The sequence below is a fragment of the Coturnix japonica genome, chromosome 11 (genome assembly GCF_054131305.1).
Source record: "Coturnix japonica strain WE chromosome 11, WE-NBRP24, whole genome shotgun sequence".
In the NCBI taxonomy this organism is placed as follows: domain Eukaryota; kingdom Metazoa; phylum Chordata; class Aves; order Galliformes; family Phasianidae; genus Coturnix; species Coturnix japonica.
The window spans coordinates 1,815,707-1,838,264 of record NC_140673.1 but is presented as its reverse complement, the minus strand read 5'-3'; the positions used below and the strand labels follow the sequence as shown (position 1 = coordinate 1,838,264).

General features: G+C 41.6%; 1 protein-coding gene across 6 annotated transcripts in view; it reads right to left on the bottom strand.

Annotated features, from left to right (window-relative positions):
* Positions 1–774: 774 nt before the first annotated feature.
* HMCN1 (hemicentin 1) overlaps positions 775–22,558 on the bottom strand; it is a 184,835-nt gene continuing 163,051 nt past the window's right edge. For 5 of the 6 annotated variants that reach the window (XM_085510830.1, XM_085510827.1, XM_085510831.1 and 2 more), the window contains 17 exons: positions 21,777–21,947; positions 20,930–21,100; positions 17,931–18,101; positions 17,369–17,518; positions 16,883–17,020; positions 16,459–16,580; positions 14,777–15,014; positions 13,556–13,618; positions 12,166–12,285; positions 11,798–11,932; positions 11,324–11,437; positions 10,889–11,014; positions 9,915–10,043; positions 6,706–7,056; positions 3,363–3,482; positions 2,658–2,784; positions 775–2,162 (listed from right to left, as the gene is read on the bottom strand). In XM_085510830.1, coding sequence (XP_085366956.1) covers positions 1,796–2,162; positions 2,658–2,784; positions 3,363–3,482; positions 6,706–7,056; positions 9,915–10,043; positions 10,889–11,014; positions 11,324–11,437; positions 11,798–11,932; positions 12,166–12,285; positions 13,556–13,618; positions 14,777–15,014; positions 16,459–16,580; positions 16,883–17,020; positions 17,369–17,518; positions 17,931–18,101; positions 20,930–21,100; positions 21,777–21,947 — 2,813 coding nt within the window. In that variant the 3' untranslated portion in view covers positions 775–1,795. The remainder of the gene's footprint in view (positions 2,163–2,657; positions 2,785–3,362; positions 3,483–6,705; positions 7,057–9,914; positions 10,044–10,888; positions 11,015–11,323; positions 11,438–11,797; positions 11,933–12,165; positions 12,286–13,555; positions 13,619–14,776; positions 15,015–16,458; positions 16,581–16,882; positions 17,021–17,368; positions 17,519–17,930; positions 18,102–20,929; positions 21,101–21,776; positions 21,948–22,558) is intronic. The other variant, XM_085510829.1, reaches the window with a different exon arrangement.

The following is a 22,558-nucleotide window of genomic DNA, read 5'->3' as shown; positions in this document are numbered from 1 at the left end:
GTCCTGTGGCTGCTCTAAGTGTTGCAATGAACCCTGTGGTCACTCCAACCCCTTCAACAAGTCCTGCAGTTGCTCCAATTCCTGCAATGAGCCCTGCAGCTCACTTTCAGCACTGATACCAGTCTAAATAAGTGAGGTTCTCTAAAAAAAGTCCTTACGGTTTCCTTGACGAGCTCTGGTTCTCCTGCTCTATGAACAGTGAGAGTAGGACATCCTGATGCTCCACCAGGTTTGGCAGTAGGAAATCCTTTTAAAGGAGCTCACCCTCCTGCCTACAAATTTCCTGGGAAAGATGAGAAAACTGGAAGGGCTTTAAGTAGGGGTTGTTAGTGGTAGGAAAGCATAAACTCAGAATTCCACTGAGGAACACTTTGTAACTGAAAATGTAGTTGAATGCAGGTGATAACCCTAAGTGCCAGGTAGAAGGTAGATGGCTGAAGCCTGGTGGTAGTTAATGGAATGAGTCACTCTTGGGCTAAATTGCAGCCAAACCATAAAACACATGAAACCAAGTCTACTTCAACCTCTCTTGACAATGGCAACAGGAGAACTTTTGTTGGCATTTCTTTCTGACATTGTCTGAAAAACTGCAAAAGTTTCACAATTAAAACTGTGATTCCCAATGGCTTCTAATCTCAGTGTTCTTCAGTGATTTTTTTAAGCAGTTCCCAGTGTGCTGCAGTTCTCCCTATCTTGCTTTCTCCACTAGACACTGAAGGTAAGTAAGTCCCTTACACATAAGAAATAATTTCAAAGATAAAACATGCAGCAGTCTCAAAGGCAATGGGAACCTTTATTTTGATTATTTCCAATACACTGGCAATGTACTTTTAATGAAAACTTAACTGTAAAACATTCTTGAGATACTGCATAGAAAATAAACGTAGAAAAAACATATACACGCTTCCATAAAAATAGAATACATCTTGGCAAAGTTACTTGTGTACAGTGTATTGACATTATTGAAGCAAACTTACTATGTCTTCTGGAAGAAAACTTTGGGGCAAAAAAAAAAATAAAATTTAAGTGATTTGGGAGTAGTGAAATGGACACGGTTTTGAGCTAAATAAATGGCTACACCAGAATGTCAGTTAAAAAACAACAAAACAGTTATAAAATACCTGCTTATAAAATAGAAGAAGCCACGTTGTTTACTTTTTCTTCCAGACTACACTCACATCCCTAAAATTGCACAGAGAACAAACATACCAGTTCCACATTCTATGGTGGACTCTTCAGCTAAAAAGAAACTTCACTACTACCACGTTTCAGCACTGGCACCATTATAGTGGCATTTAGGTTTTTCTGAGCACGTGGCGTAATACATATACAGCCCTAATTCTATCAGGTATTTGATACAAAAAAATCTAATACATCTAAAACTGTAACACATTTAGGAACCTTTAAGATATGCAGGCCACTTGAAACTAGTGTATCTTCTAGTTAGCATTTCTTCACTTGCTTTTTACCGAAGCTGCTCCTTGCTTACTGCTTTTGGCTATACTTACATCAGCTCATAATTCACTCTGTTCAGCTGTGAAAAATGACTGCTCCGGTGTAAAAAATACAGGAATTAGAAGCAAGTCCTCAAAGCCACAGATTTTCCTCCAGAATTGGAATAATGGGACTGTATGAGTAGCCTCAGGGAAGGAAGAAGAAAAGAGCATAGCACCATTTTCAAGTTACATGGTTTACAACCGTAGGCAGACAGTAGGATCCGTCTGAAGTGGTAATACCCATCAGCATGTATGAATGTGGTTAAAATACTGTGATTGCTCTCAAGTAGTTTGCGTGTTTAATATGGATAGGCTGACACTGCTATATAGACAATGAAAGTTGTCTGATACTCAATATTTCCATCAACACCGTAGGACAAGGCTCTGACTCTCATGTGGTAAGTCTTTGGCTCTTGCAGCTGTCTGGTGGTGAACACAACTCCTTTCAAGTTCTCATCTCGCAGGGCAAATGGGATTGATGGCTCCTCATCTGCCATTAAGAAAGTTGTCCTCGGGTGCATGACCTGATCTTGTGTATAGGCAACCAGCCGGATTAAATCCTGACCAGCAGCTATGCCAAAGGGGAGGGAGACAAATTTATATTCCAAGGCATAGGTACTCAGGGCACACTCCAAATCATTGTCCGGGCAGTTTTTGAGACAGAACCTGGGCAAAAAGAGAGCGTGTTAAGTTCTATTCCCATACTTGCTATATGGGCTGAAGTTGTTCCCTATTTATCGTGCTGCAGTATGCAGACTTGGGCTTCTCAACAGAGCTAATCCAATGCAGTATTTACGGGTCGCTCCTTAACAGAAGTAAGCTGGAGAACAGATGCAAAATTAGCCCCACAGATGAGAAAGGAATTATGCTGTATCAGCAGAAAGAATCAAAGTCTGCTGGGGTGCATTCAGTAAAAAGCCATTCTGGAGCTATTTCCATTCAAATTGAAAGATTCTGCCTGGACCCACCCATCTTGGTTCATTGCACAGGAAGCACAGAATGTGGTTGCTCTCAGCTTTGATGTTTCACTTTTTTTTCAAGAGTAAGCATTGCTGATATCACTTGCACTTAGATAAAGATCCTTCTTATGATTAAAGGTTAAGCATGTGAGCTCAGGGTGTATGGAAAAGCAAGACCTAAACGGCTGAAAAATCAGCATACCCAGAAAGAGGATCCCGCTGGTAGTTTGGTGGGCAAGGTGTCTCTATGCACTGGTAGCTCCCTCTCATGTTGAAGCACATCCGGCTTGGTCCACAGTCAGTGTCCTGTTCAAGGCACTCATCAATGTCTGGGAACAAAAACAGGTACAAGATCAGTAGCTGGTTCTGGGAGGAATTTAAGAGAAATAAGAAGTGGCTGGATCAGCGAAGTGAGTAGATGGCAGAGGGAGTGCAGGTGCCTCTGGTGAGAACAGAGAGAACCCTGCCTTACTCCTGGAGGAACTGAAGCTACTAGATCCAGTGACTTGACCCAACTGGCTTGGCATTTCATTTCTGTGTAGGACAGTGCACCGTGCTACCTGCCCTACAATCACACAAGATCAACTATAGTTGTCTTTTCAACAGAGGTTAATTAGTCTTTAGGTGCAACAAAAATATAACAGTACTTTTTTTTTTTTTTTGACCAGGACAGAAGAAGAGTTGTTGGGTTTGACCACAGATCTGCTGTGTGCTTGTGTGGAGTTAAATGTGCATGTAAGGAAATACCAGAGAATAATAAGTTGCACTTGTCTAATTTGCTGATGTTTTATTAAGTGTTGAACACTGTATCTCAGAAAGGAAATTCAGCAACTGTTTAAAATAAACACCAAACATGATTTGTAACACATTTACTTACAAACATGTGTGCACTCTCAGATTTCTATACCTTGGCAGGTTTTGCTGTTGGGCATAAGACGATAACCAGGGGGACAAGCACACTGGTAACTTCCCAAGATGTTCCTGCACTCATGCTGGCATGTATCTCTGGCTTCACATTCGTCAATGTCTGTCAGAAAGAAACACAAAAACATAAACATTGAGACTGCTGATGTCCTATTTGTGTACAAGGATGTGGGAAGAGGTCGTGGAACACATGGGGATCTTTTTGCTTTTGGTAATGACCTTGAATACCTAAAACTAGCAAACCTTTCCTAACTTACCTGCTTCTGTTGCCTCTAGCTTTTACAGAATTAAAAGCTTTCCCTCTTTTGTTGGCAGCCTTAATAGGTCTCTCTCTGAGCTGAGAGAGTCCTCTGATATGGAGCCCTGGCTACAAGGGGATGAGTGAACTGCACAAACCCACAAAGGACACAGGGGTACCATCTCGTCCCAGGATGCTGAGCTGCCTGATAGTAACATTTTAGGCAACATATTCAGGAAGTGCCTGGATCAGTTCTACTCTTCAGAGGAGGCCCTCACTCAGGGAATTGCTCTTACAGTTCATCCCTCCTTGGGCACAGCTTTTTCCTTTACAAACTGATTGCTCTCATGCTGAATTAAGCTCACTATCCCACAAAGACCACTCACATAAATGCTCTTCAAATGCTCTTTGAAACTTTTTTTTTTTTTTTTAAACCTCCCTCTCAAACACATGAATAGTAGATTGCTACTTAAAATTTTCAAAGCAGACTGACATGATTCAGCTAAAGATCACATCTAATCATTACTTCTTTTGAAATGTCTGTCTACTTCAGGAGAGCAGCAGAACTCCTCTGCGAGTTACTGCCATGTGCATGAATTAAGACTTGCATAACTGAAATGCAAATGGTATCCGGGGCTCCATCAGGAGAGGGGTGGCCAGCAGGGACAGGGAAGTGATTCTCCCTCTTTATTCTGCTATTGTGATGCCCCATCTGGAGTACTGTGTCCAGGTATGGAGCCCTCAGTACAAGAAAGACATGGAGCTGTTGGAAAGGGTTCAGAGGAGAACGACAAAGATGATCAGGGGGCTGGAGCACCTCCCCTACGAAGACAGGCTGAGGGAGCTGGGCTTGTTCATCCTGGAGAAAAGCAGGCTGCGGGGTGACCTCATTGCAGCCTTTCAGTACCTGAAGGGAACCTATAATCAGGAGGGGAGTAAACTCTTTGAAAGGGCCGATAACAGCAGGACTAGGGGAAATGGATTTAAGTTGAAAGAGGGTAGATTTAGATTGGATGTTAGGGGGAAGTTCTTTACTATGAGAGTTGTGAGGCCCTGGAACAGGCTGCCCAGGGAGGTTGTAGATGTCCCGTCCCTGGAGGTGTTCAGTGCCAGGCTGGATGGGGCTCTGGGCAACCTGATCTAGTAATTGTGTTAGTTTGGGGGCCCTGCCAGGCAATGGGGTTGGAGCTTCATGATCCTTGAGATCCCTTCCAACCCAGGTCATTCTGTGATTCTGTGAAATAGAGTAAATAAGGTCTTTGCTTCTTTCTACTGTGTCCAATTTACAGGGGTTACATTCAGTAAAAATTCAAAAGGAAAAGAGAAACAGATGTGACTAAAGAAATCGTGTGTTATCAAATTGTTATGTTTCACTACTCAAAGAACGTTGTTGGAAATAAAAGCATTATGTGGATTTTTTTTTTTTGCACTATACAGTACATTTAAAATCTACATGTTTATTCCAATGAAGGAAAGTTACAGCAGTGCTCACTAACTCAGACTCAGTGCTCACTAACTCAGTGGGCTGTGGACCACTGGACCATGGGTTTCTGGCAGTAATGGCTGCAGTCCAAGTTTTTTTCAGTTAACAGTTATACCCATAACATGCTGTATTTGTAAGTGTACTGAAAAGTAATAACAATATAAATACAAGATTAATCTGATCTCTGCCTAACTGTAATTATTATTTATACTAATGCATTCACATTTTTCAGCACTGTACACTGCTATATAATTATAGGAATAGCTCCGGCATCTAGAACGCAGCTTCAGCTTGCTGTTTTATCTGGGAGGCATACTGTCCTTCTTTCCTATGGCGTACATGTCAGGTTGAGGCACTTATCTATAACACCACAAACTGCTGTTAAACATGCTGGAAAAAGATCTCGTAATACCTAGACTATGCTACATTTAGTCTTGAACTCAACAGTATTATTAAAAAAATAGTTGAGTAATTTTATTTATGCATTTTTAAGATGCAACATGAGTTAAGGTGGAAAAAAATGATTTTTCTTGAACTTCATTTCTGAACATTTAGTACAGAGTAGTTAATGAACAGTGCAGGATATTATTCCTTTTACCTTTCACAGAATCACAGAATTGTAGGGGTTGGAAAAGACCTCCAGAGATCATCGAGTCCAACCCCCCTGACAACGCAGGTTCCCTACACCAGGTCACACAGCTCAGCATCCAGGTGGGTCTTGAATACCTCCAGAGAAGGAGACTCCACAACCCCCCTGGGCAGCATGTTCCAGTGCTCCACCACTCTCACTGTAAAGAAGTTCTTGTGCACATTTGTGCGTAACTTTCTATGCTCCAGTTTCTGGCTGTTTCCCCTTGTCCTTTCAAGAGGAGCTGAATTAGACTTCCAATACCAGTGAAAAACCTCAGAGATGCTACAGAGCAAGGAGTAAGGGAACAAGAGAGGTGCCATACACCTTTGTTTCCTTTTGATCTTGTGAAGCTTCAGAACACACTCACATCTCTTACATAAATAAATAAAACCTGGGGCAGAATGTGCCTGTTACCATAACTGCCCTGCCCTCCTTGTCATGCACACAGAAATGTCAGTGCTCTTGCTCACCAGATGAACTTCTGGTCTGTTTACACATAATCTGTCCCTAGTGCTCAGTGAATTGCATTAGAACTGGCTCTATCCCCTACTGCCCACATGGCAATGTGATGTCTTAGTATGTTCAATTATACAGTCTCTATTCTAACCCTTTTTGATCCAGACAACTACTGCCATGAGTGGGAGCATGACACGAGCAACATCCCAGAGGCGGAGTGGCCTACTGGTGCATTTTAACTGAGAGAAAATTTGCAAAGGTAAACTACCATCATCAGGATAAAAAGAACAGAGGGTAACAATTTGCTACTACATAGCAAGCAGCACAATTAGGAGATCTGAAAACATTTTTGCTAGATCCTGCCCAAGAAACAAAGATATGCATAACTTGCTGAGTACTTAACATGGCAATATGAAATAACAAAGCACCACAGACCATAGGTCTCTAACAGATATGAAACAGCAGCCTAAGAATAAGAACTAAAGCAAGAGAATTGCATAGACATGACTGACATTTACCTACACATCTGTCACTTCTTGCCTCATAGCCTTCAGGACAAGTTTCTCTAATGTTCCTTTTAGTTCTGGAGACAGGTATTCTGCTGTTCCTATACTCTGAGAAGGAGCTGTAGAAGCTTGAGGAGTGCCTGTAATACTGTTGAGGTTGATAGTTGTCTTTCACAGGGGAGAACTGAGCATAGTTATAGATACTGTAATAGGCAACAGAATGTGGCAATCTCTCCAATCCAGCACAAGATTTCCCATCACCTAATAAATGTTGTCCAGGTGGACAGATACACTTGAAGCTGCCGGGAGTGTTGGTGCACCAAAATGCACAGGGCTTAGGCACTTGTTCACATTCATTAATGTCTGCTCATGTGCCATGATCCAGAATAACAAACCATGTGGGAAGGAAAAAAACAAGATAAAACAACACATAACAATGTGTGTGTGTGTATACACACACATACATAATATCTCAGTTTGTGGAACAAAAGTGAGATCCTGAAGGCAGTGAAATACAAAGAACACACCAAGCAGGCAGGTTTTCTATCCTGTCCATGAACACTGGCTGCGCAGCTAACTGCCATGCTGCTGCTGTTCCTTCCAGCTGTGAGTCTGGAGACTTAGCAGAATGTATTAAGATACTCATGAATTTCATACCATTCAAAAACAGTGTTATTTCTCTTTCTCTTGGGAATCCCTCTTCTCTGTTCAAATCAGTTTCCCTCACATTGCAATCCAAAGTGACAGGACCAACCTGAGCAGTAAATCCTCAAAACCAAAGCAGGAACATGTGACTCCACAGTGATCAGAAATAACCCGACATGAAGATACATAATAGCATGTCTATTAATTGGCATGTTTTGTGTTTTTTTTTAACTAGAATTTAAAGCTTATTTTAACAGTGACTCAATAACAGTTTAACTATTTCATATTGCTGGAAATTACCTATGTCTAAATCACTGTTGTAGAAACATCATTAAACTAGCATTATAATTTCATTTTGGCCCTCTCTGAACATATTCTGAACACTGCTTGCAAACCACTGGCAGAAATGCATGCTAGCAGTATTTAAAAAGTAATACTGTTTAGAAACATAGGAAAATTTGACTATGCAGTATCAACAAAATTGAATGCAGCCATCTGAATTCACAGCACCACCATCCTTGTGAAAAAAGATTGCTTACTACTACTAAGCTAAAGCTTCCCAGGGCAGGATCCCTTTCATCATGCATCATAATATACTAGATATCTACAAGAACGAGTGAAATATGACCTTGAAACTATCTAAAGAAAGCTAAATTTTCTAGCTTTCTTTATGAATATTATTTGATTTTCAATTCTGGATAGTCCTGCATGTGCTGTATGCAGAAATGCATTATAATAGCTTTTGATAATGCCCTTCCATCTACGATATGCTGAGATACAATACAGTTCACAGAACTGTTACAGCATGGATAATTGGGCACACATGCATCTCTGTGTGTTGTCCCCATCCAACTGTGAACTGTTGCACGAATGACTCTACATACATCAGAAGCGGAACAGGAAGGAGCCGCATGCAAATCACCTGTTTCAGTGTGGGGTCCTACAGACTTCCCAGCTCCTCTGTCTTCATTGGAAGCATTATAAAAAAACTTGCTTTTCATTAACATGTGAACTAATACATTCATGTCTGTATACATTTCAAACATTTTAAGCAGATAAAGAAATAAATCAAAGGATCACAAGGATCATATTTAATTTTACTTAAGAGGGAGCTTTCAGTGGTTGTTGCTTATAAGAAAATTTTAGGAGAGCTGCTGACATTCTGTGAAAACCTGTAACCTAAACCTTACCCAACTTCTTATTCTAAGAAACTTAAATGCTTTAAATATACTTTAAAGAGTTTGGGATTGGTTTTTATTTTAGTAGAAACAACTGTCTGGTCCACAGCCAAACAGTTACTGTCTGCAATTTAACCATTAAAAAAAGCATTCCAGTCTGCCTTTTGGCAGTCCAAAATCTTAGGAACTTAAAAAGAAAAAAATCCTATCCGCCAGAGCTGCTATTTATCACTTATGAAACCTAATCCTGAAGAAGCCATCAAAGAGGAATGTTTCTCTGATACAAAACAGAGACCAACTGGAACTGACTTCACCAAACTTCACATACCTTGCTTATAAATCATTACAGTCAGAAAGGATCAGCTATTGAATTTTAAATATTTCACAAACATAAATTACAAATCAAAATGTGAAATGCCAGAGGAAGTGTTCTGTATACTTGCACTGACATCATAGGTTAAACAGACTCTCCTGCTATTCACATTAGTGTTATGACAGTATCTGTGAAACTGTGTGTGTGGGTAGACGGTCTGCACATTTTATTGCCAGAGAGTTCTAAACAGATAGCGTGGGGGAGTAGTGATAAGGTCAGCATTCCTGTGCCTGTGGGGATTCCTCCTTATCTTGGCATATCCACCCAAGTCAGAAAGGGAGCACTGAGACATGAATGAGTATCAACCTCTACTCTGTCCAAACAGGAAAACCTAATTCCAGGAGACAGACAGGGTGTTGTGATGTCTATTGGCAGAGGAAGGCTCTGGGTATGTCATGTCTCTTGCAACACACTTCCACTGAGTATTCTCTTTTATGAGAATCCACATCATCCTCTGATTGACTGGCTTCAGGTGTGAATCAGTGCAACCAGTGTACAGCCAACCACATTTCTCTGATCAACTAACAGACCTGCTCTGATTTTTATAAATTAAACCTACTATGGAGCACTGGCTTGCCACATCCACCCATCAGTGCCTTTGAGATACAAAGCCCTTGTACACTTTGTTTTGAAAGCACAGATCTGATCTCAGTTTGGAATCATCTAGCTTTTACTATTTAATCACAATATCACACAGTATCACAGTCTCGTGCGGGTTGGAAGGGACCTTAGAGATCATCGAGTCCAACCCCCCGGGATTAGAGCCTCCTGTGTAGCAGAGCGGCACTTCTACCCCTTGCGCCACAGGGGGATTCGAACCCAGGGCCTCCGGTGTTGCAAAGCAGCATTCCTACCACTGCGCCACCGGGGCACACAATGGACACACTTCATTTTAGACAGCAACTTCAAATTCCAAAGCACATTTATCTTTGTAGCATAGTCTTCAAATAGCAAAGTACTGTTGGACACTACAGCCAAAAGTATCAGCAACAAACAGGAGATAACAACATGGCTCTGCAGCTTACCCACACAAGGCCTTCCAGCTCCCTGTGACCGATACCCTCTTGGACACACACAGCGGTAACTCCCTTGCATGTTCTCGCAGATCTGGTTGTAGTGACACTGATGGGTTCCATCATGACACTCATTGATGTCTGCAAGCAACAGGGCAAGAGGAAGCAGTCGCATATTTTCTTGAAAGTTCCTACAGCTTTGAATTCCTTCACATGCAGTAAATCACAGAATCACCAAGGTTGGAAAAGACCTACAAGATCATCAGCCCAACCATCAACCTACCACCAATAGTTCTCACTAAACCATGTCCCTCAACACAACGTCCAAATGTTCCTTGAACACTTCCAGGGTCAGTGACTCCACCACCTTCCTGGGCAGCCCATTCCACTGCCTGACCACTCTTTCAGAGTGGCCCACACCTGTAGTGCTGCCTGGGGCTGATGTGGTCAAAGTGCAAGACCTGGCATTTGGTCTTGCTGAACCTCATCCCATTGGCTTGCAGTTGAAATGCAGTTAAACCACAGTGAGTTTGTCTCTCTAGATAGATCTGGCCACCGAACAGCCTTTTCTCACTTGGTACCATGATCAGCAATTGCTCTGTAACAGTATGCTACGGATCTGTGAAACAATCCACACTGCACAATCTGAAAGCAGATTTTGAACACATGCGCAATTTTTTCACCTCTATTGCATTTACTTTTTCCATTAATTTTCAGAACTTTTATCTTAGGCTTCCAACTCTAGTAGCTGCTCTGTCCAAATAAATATAATCTAGAAAACTTTTAAGTGGATATGTCAATTTCGCTATCACCAGTTAATTTAAAGAACATTTAAATGACTATGTTCTCACAATCAAATGGTCCGTGCCTTAATATGTGCAAATTTTAGTAACTGGCAATGCACTACAAAGACTTTCCTTTCAGAAACCATCCATTGTTGTCCCTATGCCTACCATCACCATACAGCACACTAGGTTTCTACTCACCAATACAAGTTCCATTTTCTGCTTTGGTCATTCCATTTGGACACAGCTCAATGCACTTATAGCCACCACGGGTGTTTTTACAAAGCTGATCAGGCCTGCATACATTCTGCCTGCATTCATTTATATCTTATTTAAAAAACAAAAGCAAAGAAAGCAGGAATGGAAGTGAACTCCTTATCTTTATTCTTAAAGAGCAGCATAATCTAGTTGTGATCATAAAGCATTTGGAAGCATTTCACGCTCATTTATCAGTCAACTCAGCTCCCTCTTCCTCTATATTTTAGTGCTGCTTTACAAATTCAAGAACATATACTAAAGATGTCATCCTGAGTTGGAGTTACATTCACAAAGGGTTTGGATAAAGTTATGTATAGTAACAAGTAAGTGTTTATTTCCACTGAGAAGAGGGAATGAAATTTCAAAACTAATTCATACCTATGCATTTTCTGCCCTTTAGCTGGTATCCTGGATCACAACCACAATGGAAACTTCCTATGGTATTGAAGCAATGCTGATGACAGGAGTTTGACTCTTGACACTCGTTAATATCTGTTGGAAAGACAAACTTTTGATGTCATTACTGTGTCTCCATGTCATCATTTAGATAAAGAGGGTTTTGGTTTAATCAATGTTCCAGGCTCCTCTTTCAGCTTAGTTACCATACTGCATTCAGAAGCAAATGTTTCTGTTACACCATTACAGAAGAAAGTGCACATGGAACACAAAAATAAGATTTTAATTTATTCCTAAAGTTGGGAAAAGCAAAACATTAAAAAAAATGTTGCTAATGCTGAAGATTTACAGACACCTAAGATGGAGATCTGTCTTTCAAAAAATTACTTTTAGTTACATGAAAGACAGGATTTTCAGTTCAGTACAGTTAACACCAAAGCCGAGGCTGTGCCGTACCCTGGCAGCTGAGCCCATCCACCGCCCTCCGGAAGCCAGTCCTGCAGCGCAGCACGCAGCGGTACGAGCCAGCACTGTTCTCGCAGTCCTGGTCAGCGTGGCAGCTGTGCTTGCCCAGTGCACACTCATCAACATCTGCAGGTAAAGAGAAGCTGTAAACCTCACCACAGCACAATGACACACAGACTGAGCAGCATCTTGAACGCAAGGGACTGTGAAATACGTGACTGCAAATCTATTCAGAGGTCAGATAATTAGAACACCATTCATACAATAACCAAATGGTCCAGCCTGAAGAAAACATCTCCCCATGCCTGATGTGCCATGGGGCTCTTTGTATCCTACCTGCCCATGGCAGCTCCTCTTACCCTGGCACATTCTCCCATCTGCAGCGATGGTGAGGCCGTTTGGACAGGAACAGTGGTAGGTTCCCATGGCGTTGTGGCAGGTGTGGGAACAGGGATTTTGCACAGCACATTCATCTTCATCTGCAAGAAGAAGTTTGAAAATTTTTTTTCAGGACTTACAAGATATGACAGCAGAGACATTCAGAGGAGCTATATGCCTGCCTGACCCAGGCTAGAGCTATCAAGTAGGTAGCTTCATAAACAGCATCACATTCTCCTCCATACCAGAGTGTCCTCAGCACCCTACCACCCCCACTCTGTTCCTGCAGTGTGAGAGCAACATGGGGAATGCTCCTTTGTAACATTACAACTACAACTCTCACATCTTCACTTGCATGGCCAGAGTCCCAGTGGTTAGCAGAGCTACACTAGGTAGCTACTGGTACACACATCAGGAAATCATGCTGTTATCCCTGGGCGCTTTGAGAAAGCAAACAAGGTCTGAACCTAGGGATAAGAGCATGAATGTTCTATGATTGAATTTCCACTTGTAATCACAATAACCATGTCCTTGAGGCCTCCTTTATTACATTTCATTCTATACTTTGAGGGGTCTAGAATTCACACACAGTAGAGCCTTCGTGTCTAATTGAAGATCTTGCTTTTCACTTTTACCAGATGCACACAATGGGTTCCCTGGGATCCTGCTTGCAGCTGATCTGCAGGATGGGTCACTTCTATAGTAATGAAGGTTTGACTAAGTCACTTTCAGAGAATCTCTCTGCAACAGAACAGATGGAACTCAGTGCTCTATTTAGACTTCTCAGATAGACTTGCCAGGATTGTTACATTTTTTGTATTGTAAGTTTTGAACACATACTGTTTTACCAAAAAAAATTGCAAGTAGAAAAAGTGTTTAGCATCTGCAGTTTCAGCTTTCCTGATTTTAAAATTTCCTGATGGTGTAAAGTTTCCATATTTAAATCCATTAAGTTTTCAACTTTTGAGAGGCAATTAATTAAGTCCACAAAACCATATCAGGTATTGCTCCCTGAAGCAAACATGACTCAGTCACCAAGAGGAGACAGCTAAAAAGCTCATAACTTTCTTTACACATTTGCTACCCAAGCAACAGCTGGTTTTCAGTGGGCTGCTCTCAAGGCTGCCAGCTCTCCTCCTTCACCTCACAGAGTGCTCCATTGCTCTGCAGGCACAGCAGCTCAGCAGTCCCACTTTGCATCACAATGCCGATGGAAGGCTGCCTGGGAACTGCTTCTGTGCTCTGGGCCTATACCTGTCTATTGGTGGAAGCTTCCACTTCTAAGAGTGTGCCCTGCATGCTCAGGAGCTCTGAATAGAAGGGATGAAGATTCTACTGCCCAATTACATATTAAACTTGTAACATCATTACCTGTACAGTAAGGCCCAGATGAGTCCAACTCAAACCCAGCAGGACACTGGTTGCTATGATCTCCTGTATGGTAAAGGAAGCACGTGTTACTTGTGGATGAAAATAATGTCGTATTATGAAGAAAAACCTTTAATATTAAGAACTGCAGATCAGCTGTTACAAATAAAGGATCCTCAAATCTTTCAAAATGGCTTGTTCTTCTTGGACACTAGAATTCATTGTGGAAGAACACAAGTGCATAATCTTATCAACTGGAAAAAATCTTATCAGTGGAAAATTCTCATAGAGCCTGCTGGAAATCCACACATATTTTACTACACACTTGTACCTTGAAAAATGATTCAATAAAGATGATGTTTTTTGAAAAGCAGCATATTGTTGGAGGAAATAAAGACAAGGTCAGTTTGTAGAAGCATGACCGGATTTACACATAGGCATAACTTGGTTTGGAGACCTCCTTTCACGAGGCCAGCAGCTACTGTTGGGGCAGCAACAAATCACGATGCCTCAGGCCAAGCGGTGATGAGTTCACTATCTCTCAGGCAGCAGCAGGTTTAGTACATTGTGTAAGCCCTGTACACCCAGTGCTGCGTAACTGCACACCAGGCACAGCAACTGCCTTTAAAAACTTCCAAAAAGTATCAAGAAACTTTTCAAGCTAAACTCTGCATTGTGTTCTGTACATGTTATATTTCCCTAACAGAACAATTTCAGAATTATTTACACAATTCCACACTAAAGTGGTTAAAATGTCCCATGCTCTTCTGCCTCTGCAGCCTAGTTACCAAGTTACATTTGTGCGGGCTTCAGAGTAAGAAAACATTCTGAAACAACTATGCAAAGTAAAACCCTACCAACACAGTCCCCCACTCAAAAGGGACACGAGGAGGACATTTCAGGGAAGGAAAAGGTACACACATGGAAATGGAAAAATATCTGAGGCTGCCTATCTGAAGCTACTTCTCATGCTAGGAGTTAATGTTGGCAATGGAAGACTGAGATCATCCAGCAGCAGAGGAACAGAAAGTGCAAAATGAAGCAGCTTTTACATGTTAACAGCTTATTAATAAGACATAAAGGTCCCAGGATCTACAATAAAGTTAACTAAGTCTAATAGCAGTTCCTCTTTCAAAGCCATAACTAGTTTTGAGAATAAAGGTAAAGAATGCTATTAAATCAGGATATTACTGCTGTATTTTTGTTAAGAGACCTGAACAATACCTTTTGAAATGGAAGCGTGGATTTTAAAAGCCAAAGTTTCTTCTAGAGGATTGTACTCTGTTGTGATAGAGGAAGCATGGAGCGTTTCCACCAAAAAAGGCATTTTTCCTTTAGTGTGATCATAGGTAACAGTATGGTTCCATGTGTAGGGAACACTAACTCCATCCACAGCAAAGAGGCGAGTGGAATGGGCATACAGCTGCCCAGGGCCGTTCTGAATGTAGTCTTCTGTGTAATCCTGAAACAGCCAATATCAAGCCACTGAGTGCAGCTAATGCCACTGCGCTCTTCATATTTTGAAGTAGTACGTGATACATTCCAAAAAATGTTTTTCTCTTAACAGCTGAACAAACTGTATTGCACACAACATGTCTTTTTTTCCTTTAACCCTTAATTTACCTGCTGAATCTTACCATCATCTGTTATTTTTCATTTGATAAGAAACAGGCTGATGACCCTGATGATGGAAGTTACAGTAGAGAATATCCTACAAAAACTAAACAGATTGTTCAAAGCAATCTTTTGAAATCTAAGTATTTCTGTATTCTAAATCAGATTCTGAAAACATGCTAAATAAACAACTTGCAAAAAGACATGTTTAGAGAAAAACTGCATAAATTTTGGGGATGCTACTTACAGCAATGTAATACTGAAAACTTTGTATATATTTTTTGCACTGTGCGGTATGTTTCAACTGGTTACTTACCAACTAAGTACCAACTATATAAAAACAACCTTGAAGAAAAATCTTTCTTTCCCAATAAAATCAGTTATCAAGCCTTTGATTCTAATCCAAAATTTTAATACCATGCATTATAGCAAAAAAATGTTCTTTATGAGTTACACTAAATGAACAAGTTAGAAAACCAATCCCTTTGAGCTTCATAATTCTATCAGGAGTACAGGTCAGTAACAGAAGCTTTTTTACTATTAGCAGTACCTTACTATTAGAATACCTTTTAGAAATGAGAGGTAGAAGAACTCAGGAGTGAGACTGTCACACAAACCATCCTCTCCAATCATTCCTGAAGAAGTTTGAGGATTTTTATTTTTTTTACTTTTTTAAGCAAATTCTGGATATTCTGCCAATTCCAGAGGAATTGAGTAAGACTATTGTTTTGCATAAAATATATCAGTATAAGACAAAGTTTTGTTGCTGTAGCAGAGAGAAGAAGGGTACACTAAATGCCCTATGGTGTAATCTGTTAATCCCATCTTAAAAATTTTATCAGCCACAAAAGCATTCTTACAGACTATGTATAACCGCGGCTGCAAACAAATAATTAGTAACATTCTGAAGCTTTTGCAGGGTGCCATGGCATAAAAGAGCTGATGTCATTCTCCAGAAAAGCCATAAAATCAGGCAGGCATTAGACACACACCACTATTAAAAGACACAGAACTCTACCAAAAGCCCCACGCAACGTGCCTAGCTGTGGTGTGTGGCCCCAAAGACTCTTCCATGCCTCTTTCTAACACCTAAAAACCTTGAGTGACCATCCCTATTTTTGTGATGGCATCTTTTAGCTTTTGAAGGCAATGTTAAGCACCTGTCAACTGAACTAGGCATTAAATAAGTTATGTACAGTTGTCAGGACTTAATGCCTACAATTTTAATATGGATGAGAGAGGAACTGTGTGCCAATGAAAGAGAAAAGGCTAGTATCTGACAGTGGCTTTACCTTCATGTTAATATCAGCTAGTGGCTGCAGCTCCAGAACATAGCCATTCACAATAACATCCAGCAGTAAGGCTCCATCTGAATCCAAACCCCGGGCAATGTGAGTCATTCGCAGAACTTCTCCTGTGAATTTTAAGAGCACGCAGATTTATAAAACACCCTAACCAGGGACTCCTATAAGCCAAGGACTATCTGAATTGGATCACTTGAGCACTTGCTGATTTTTTTTATAAGGCATACCATGCCTATAACATAAGCATTACATGTTCCCAATTAAAACTCTAAAATTTGTATTTAAAACTCTGAAAGCCACAGGCACTCAGAAAATAGCAACATAATCATTAAGATTCAAAATTCAGCACTGGTGATGTGATCCTTTTAAAGAGATGCTTGCTGGAAAGAGATGGTGCATCACAGGTAACAACCAGTTGCAAATTCCACTTGGGTTTCTCTCTTGAAGATTGCGTCAGTGAGCGTAAACCCGTTCATTGCTTCTCCAATTTCTTTTGCAGTTGTCCAATAGACTGGGCTCAGAATAGAAACAAGCTTTCTCAGTGCTGGACCTGAAAGAAATCCAATGTAATATCTGAAGGTTTTTTCCCAATGCTAAGTGTCCCCAAATCAGCAAGAGCTGACTATGAAGCCAAAATGAGCGTAAGTCATAAGAGTATAATCTAAAATGAGAGTAACCCATAAGATTAAAACTATGAAAAATTCAAATGATGTACAAATATTAATATTAATATTCTAAGAATAAGTAATGAAGATTCCTTTCCCCTCTCTTGGTCTGAAAAGTTAGATCAGTTTCTTCAGTGATCCTTGATGAAATGAAGTAGTGAAAACTAGCACTGCACAGAATTCAGCCTGGTTCTATGAAAAGTAAAGCTGATAAAAAGTAGTAAAAAGCTTACCAAGGCTCCTAGGGATGCTTGTAATCTTTGCTTGTATTACTCTAGATTTAGAGTTTGGACTGTCTGTTACTGTGGCATTCAGGAAAGCAATTCCAAACTCAATATTGTTGATGTTTCCAATGATGCTGCCTTGGGCACGTGGAGGCCCACCTGTGCAGGAGAGGAAAAGGAAAAAGGGGAAAAAAAAAACAAGCACCATGGCTACCTAATGTTACGGGAGAGAGAAAAGCCAGAAATATTGCCTACGTAGGTATTTCTGCTTATGTTACTACATTAATTGCAACAGTCTAGCTTGCAACCTGCAGATAACCTGCAGAGCGGTGTGTATATACAGTCTAATAGACATGCACAGCAACACAGAAGCCACCTTATAACCACATCTTGAAAAAGCAGCAATTGATTAAGAGCATACACTGGGGCTGCATAATAGGTTTCAACAACAAAAAATTTACTCAGTGGCAGTTGCAGAGGAGACGTAAGCCAAGAAAATGAGCCAGTCAGATTAGGAATGGGGCTGTCTTTTACAATACTCTCATAGCACATAGGTTGAAAATTAACTCACCAGGACATGCTTGACTATTACATCTGGATATCTGGGAGGAGTCTCCAGGACAAGGATGGCCATGATACAGAGGGGCAGGATTGTTGCACAGGCGTGTTCGGGTCTGCTCTCCTCCACCACAAGAAGCAGAGCACTGGCTCCATGTCTGCCATGTTCCCCAGTTTCCATTCACTAAAGAAAGCAGAATGAGGAGAGCTCTCTTAAAATATTATAGGCTGCATCAGTTATGCTTCTGTATCATTAGTTTTTGATGGAAATAACGTGACAAAGAAAAGAAACAGCATCACAAGAAGAGCCATATAATCATCCACTTCCCAACTTCTGCCATCTGCCCTCTGCAATATGTTCTGTAAGGATTCCTTCTGCTAGTCCCTCTGCATCTGCCCATGAGAATGTCAGGCTACACAGAACTGGTTGTGAATGGAGTGAAATCCAGCTAGTGACTGGTCACAAGTGGCATTCCCCTGGGGTCTGTACTGGTGCCTGGCCTGTTTAATATTTATTTATTGGTGATCTGGATGAGGGGATTTAGTACACCCTCAGTAAATTTGCAGATGACACCAAGCTGGTAGGAAGCATTGATCTCCCTGGGGGTAGGAAGGCTCTTCAGAGCAACCTGAACAGGCTGGATCACTGGGCTGAGGCCAGTGGTATGAAGTTCAATAATACCAAGTGCACTTTGGCCACAATAACCCCAGGCATCACTAAAAGTTGAGGCAGAGTGGCTGCAAGACTATGTGGAAGAAATGGAACTTAGGGTGCTGGTCAATGCTCAGCTGCACATGAGCCAGGTGTGTACAGGTAGCCAAGAAGGCCAGTGGCATCCCAGCTGGTATCAGCAATAGTGCAGTCACCAAAGGTAGGGAAGAAATGGCCCCTCTGTAGCCCCGTGAGGTCATACCTCGAATTCTGTGTTCAGTTTTGAGCCCCTCACTATGAGAATGATTTTGACACCTTGGAGTGTGTCCAGAGAAGGGCAGTTAAGCTGGTGAGAGGTCTGGAGCTCAGGTCTTATGCAGAACAGCTGAGTGAACTAGGACAGAGTGAACCGAGGAGGCTCAGGGGAGACCTTATCATTCCCTACCACTGCCTTGAAAGGAAGTTGTGGGGAGGTGGGGGTCAGCCTCTTCTCCCATGTAATTAGCAATAGAAACAGAGAAACAGCCTCAAGTTGTGCAAGGGGAGGTTCAGTTTGGCCATTAAAAAAAATTGTTCTCCAAAAGAGTGGTGAGGTGCTGAAGCAGCCTGTGCAGGGAGGAGGTGGAGTCACTGTCCCTGGAGGTGTTTATGAAACATTTAAGTGTTGTACTAAGGAACATGATCTTGGACGCCTTTTCCACCCCTGGCAATTGTGTGATTTCAACATTAAGAAGCACTGCTCAGAGCTTTAGGGGCATCATTCTTAAAAAATAATTGTCTGAAACAGCGTGAGTATAAAACTGATGGAAGAGTACAACAAACTAAACAAACCATAAATCTCAAATAAAGACAACATGTTCTGTTGATCCAAATGCTCACAAGGGACCAATTAGATCTGGCCAAATTACACAGGGAGGGAAGAAGTCTCCAAAATGTTCTCCTGGTAGTACGGCCTCAATAACAATGGCTGACTTTTGTGAATGTGACTGTACATAGTGTGAACAGAGCATCTGGAAATGTCTTATCAGTTGGTGATGACAGTTGCTAAGGAGAAGGTAACAATGAAAAGTTTGCAACGAAAAGTAAAGGGAGGAGGTAAAAGAAGATGAATGGGGCTAAGATGTTTTTAGCTGAATTTAGTTTTAATGCTTTGTTTGCTATTACAAAATTGGCAACCAACTATACTGATCTTCCTGCGCAGAGTCTTTTTTGCCTGTGATAGTAAATAGTGCATGATCTTCTTGCTCTTATCTCAACCCACGAGTGCTTTTATTTTATTTTTTTTTAATTTTGTTTTTGGTTCTTTTTTTGTTTTGTTTTTGTTTTTTTTCCCATCTTAATTTCTCCCTGTCTCCTTCTGAGGTGGTACAGCACTATAGCAGTGCAGTGGTGAGTGCTGAGCTCCTACTGGCACTAAGTCACCAGAGAAGTAAAAATACAGCACAAAGATCTATGGCTGTGGGGAAAAACCTAGGTATGATGAGGGTAAACAACCAAAGCAAACTGGGCTCAGTGTTGCCAGAAGTTGCCCCACTGATCTCACCATCTCCCAGCGAGTGTTGTTCCCCTGCACACTGCAAGCAGCAGGCACTTAAGCCAGGAGGGTGACTGCAGAGAGCAACAAGCCCCCACACACCCACAGCCTGAGGGTGAGGTGTGGCCTGGTTGGGGGCTTTGCTACCACAGTGACAGTCAGCAGGGTGTTAAAAGCAGCACACCTACACACAAAGCTACTGCACTACCCCCATGATGAAGATACACAGAAGGGTAGGCACACAGGAGGGATTTAATGATTTCTTAAATAAAAAGAAATTAACAAATTAATTAAAACACTTTTCTACGATGAATTATGGAAGGAAGCTTAGACATTTGTAGGTGTTTACTAAGTCTCTCTCATAGTGGTTTATGTCCCATATTGCCAGCACTGATCCTGAACATGTAAGGTCACTGATTCTTGTGTTAATAGATCAGTTAACTGTTTTGATCATAGTTTGATTTAAAACAGACGGACTTAGTATCCTTCCCTGCTCCTGAAATAAGTTATGGAAGTTTGCTGGGAGCCTAATAAACTGTACTTACTGTAAAGCAAAAGCAGAATCATTACGTGTGTGAGAGATTTCCATATTCTATTTCCCACAAAGGATTATTGTAACTTATTTTGGTAAAGTCTAGCATGTGAAAGAGGAAATCATGGTAAGTGGTGGTAATAAAAAAAACAAAAAAAAACGAGCGCGGATTTCTAGGTTGTTTGAAATTGCAACTAACAGCAGCACTATTAAATTGGAACTAACAGCATTTTTTTTACAACACAACCACCTCATATCTATTCTGTGTGACCTGCAGCACTATGGAGCACTCACCGGGGCACAGGTCAGTGCCACACCTTTGGATCTGCATGTCAGCCCCTGCACAGGCCCTCCCGCCGCTGCTGGGGCGAGGGCTGTCACAGCTCCGGTACCGTCTCGCCTGCCCACCGTTGCACGAGCGGCTGCATGTTCCCCAGCTGCCCCAAGGGCCCCAGCTGCCATGAACTGTGAAAATAAATGTCAGATTTTATGCAACTTTCCCTTGATAGCAGATAATAATAACAGACATTCAAGGCAGGAAAATATTCCTATTGAATTGTAGCCCAATTAATTTTTTTCCTAAACAAAAAATAAAAGCCAGACTTAAAGATCGATTTATCTTGTCCAGCATTCAGTGATTTCTTGGTGTGCAATAACCAATTCCACAACACCACAGCTAAGTGACTAATGGAGAAAGCATGCAGCACATCTCACTAACAAAACAAGTCACCAGATCATTGCATGAGTTGCAGATTTCAGATTTGCAGTACTTTGTGCCTGGACAGCTGTGACTTTATAGAGGTGCACAACTAGGTCAGCTTGTGATGGCTGAACTGATGACCTTGGAGGACTTTTCCAGCCCAGATGATTCTGAGTTTCTGAGCCCTCTGACAGTCCAGCAGGTGCTTATACAGCAGTTGCTGCTGGTTTGTCCTCTCAAGAAGTCTTTACATTGCCCCAGTCTTGCTGAGAGATGGAGAGATGATCTTGTCAGGCATTGAGTGTCACCTGCCTGTGTTCAGATTCCCTGATTTTTCTGCATATACTGGGAGGACCAATGTGATTTGTGGAGGCCTTCCTCCCTCTCATCCACCCTTACAAATTCATCAAGTGGACAAGCAGCCAAACTGAAAGCACTCACTGGGACAAGGATCACTGTTGCAAAAATCAACTTGTATGTCATTTCCTTCACATCTGTGACCTCCAAACTGTGGGGCTGGGTCTGAGCATTGGCGTGTTCTCTGACTGTTGCCTCCACCACAGGACACAGTGCAGGTGCTCCAGCTGCCCCATGGGGCCCACTTCCCATCCACTGGTGAGAAAGGCACAGCACGGGACAGTTACAGCTTCTGGTGTTTGAGATAAATTAAGTCACAGCTACATCAGGGTAACAATGATTGCTGAACATTACTGACCCTCCTTGTAGAACATCTCAGGTACGCAGGTGTTTCTACATATGGATTTTCAGGATTGAAAGTTGGAGAACAGCACAATCTGTAGGTAAGCTGTGGTCCTACCACATTCATGGTCAGGGATCACTGAGTCCTCATGCTCAGCCACTCCCTTAGCTTTAGATATCCATGCATATCCATGCTCCTGAAATCACCACACTGGGCAGACTGTAAAGTAACAGCCAAGGATTCAGGATGCTACGTAATGGAAGCAACACAAGGACTGAAGATGAAATCCCACATGTTAGGTCTACAAAGGAATGCTGAAGATTGGGAGGGACCTCTGAAAGTAGAAGGCTTGAATGGATTTTTTTCCAGGGATTACAGTTTTAGAACTGAAAAGCATTAGATACAACTTAAGCAGAATTTGTAAACTGCCATTTCGTCTCTTTCTATCTAACACACATCTTGCCTGGGCAGTGCCTCTTGCTGCAGACCTGCCTCTGCACATCAGTGGCAGTGGGACCCACCA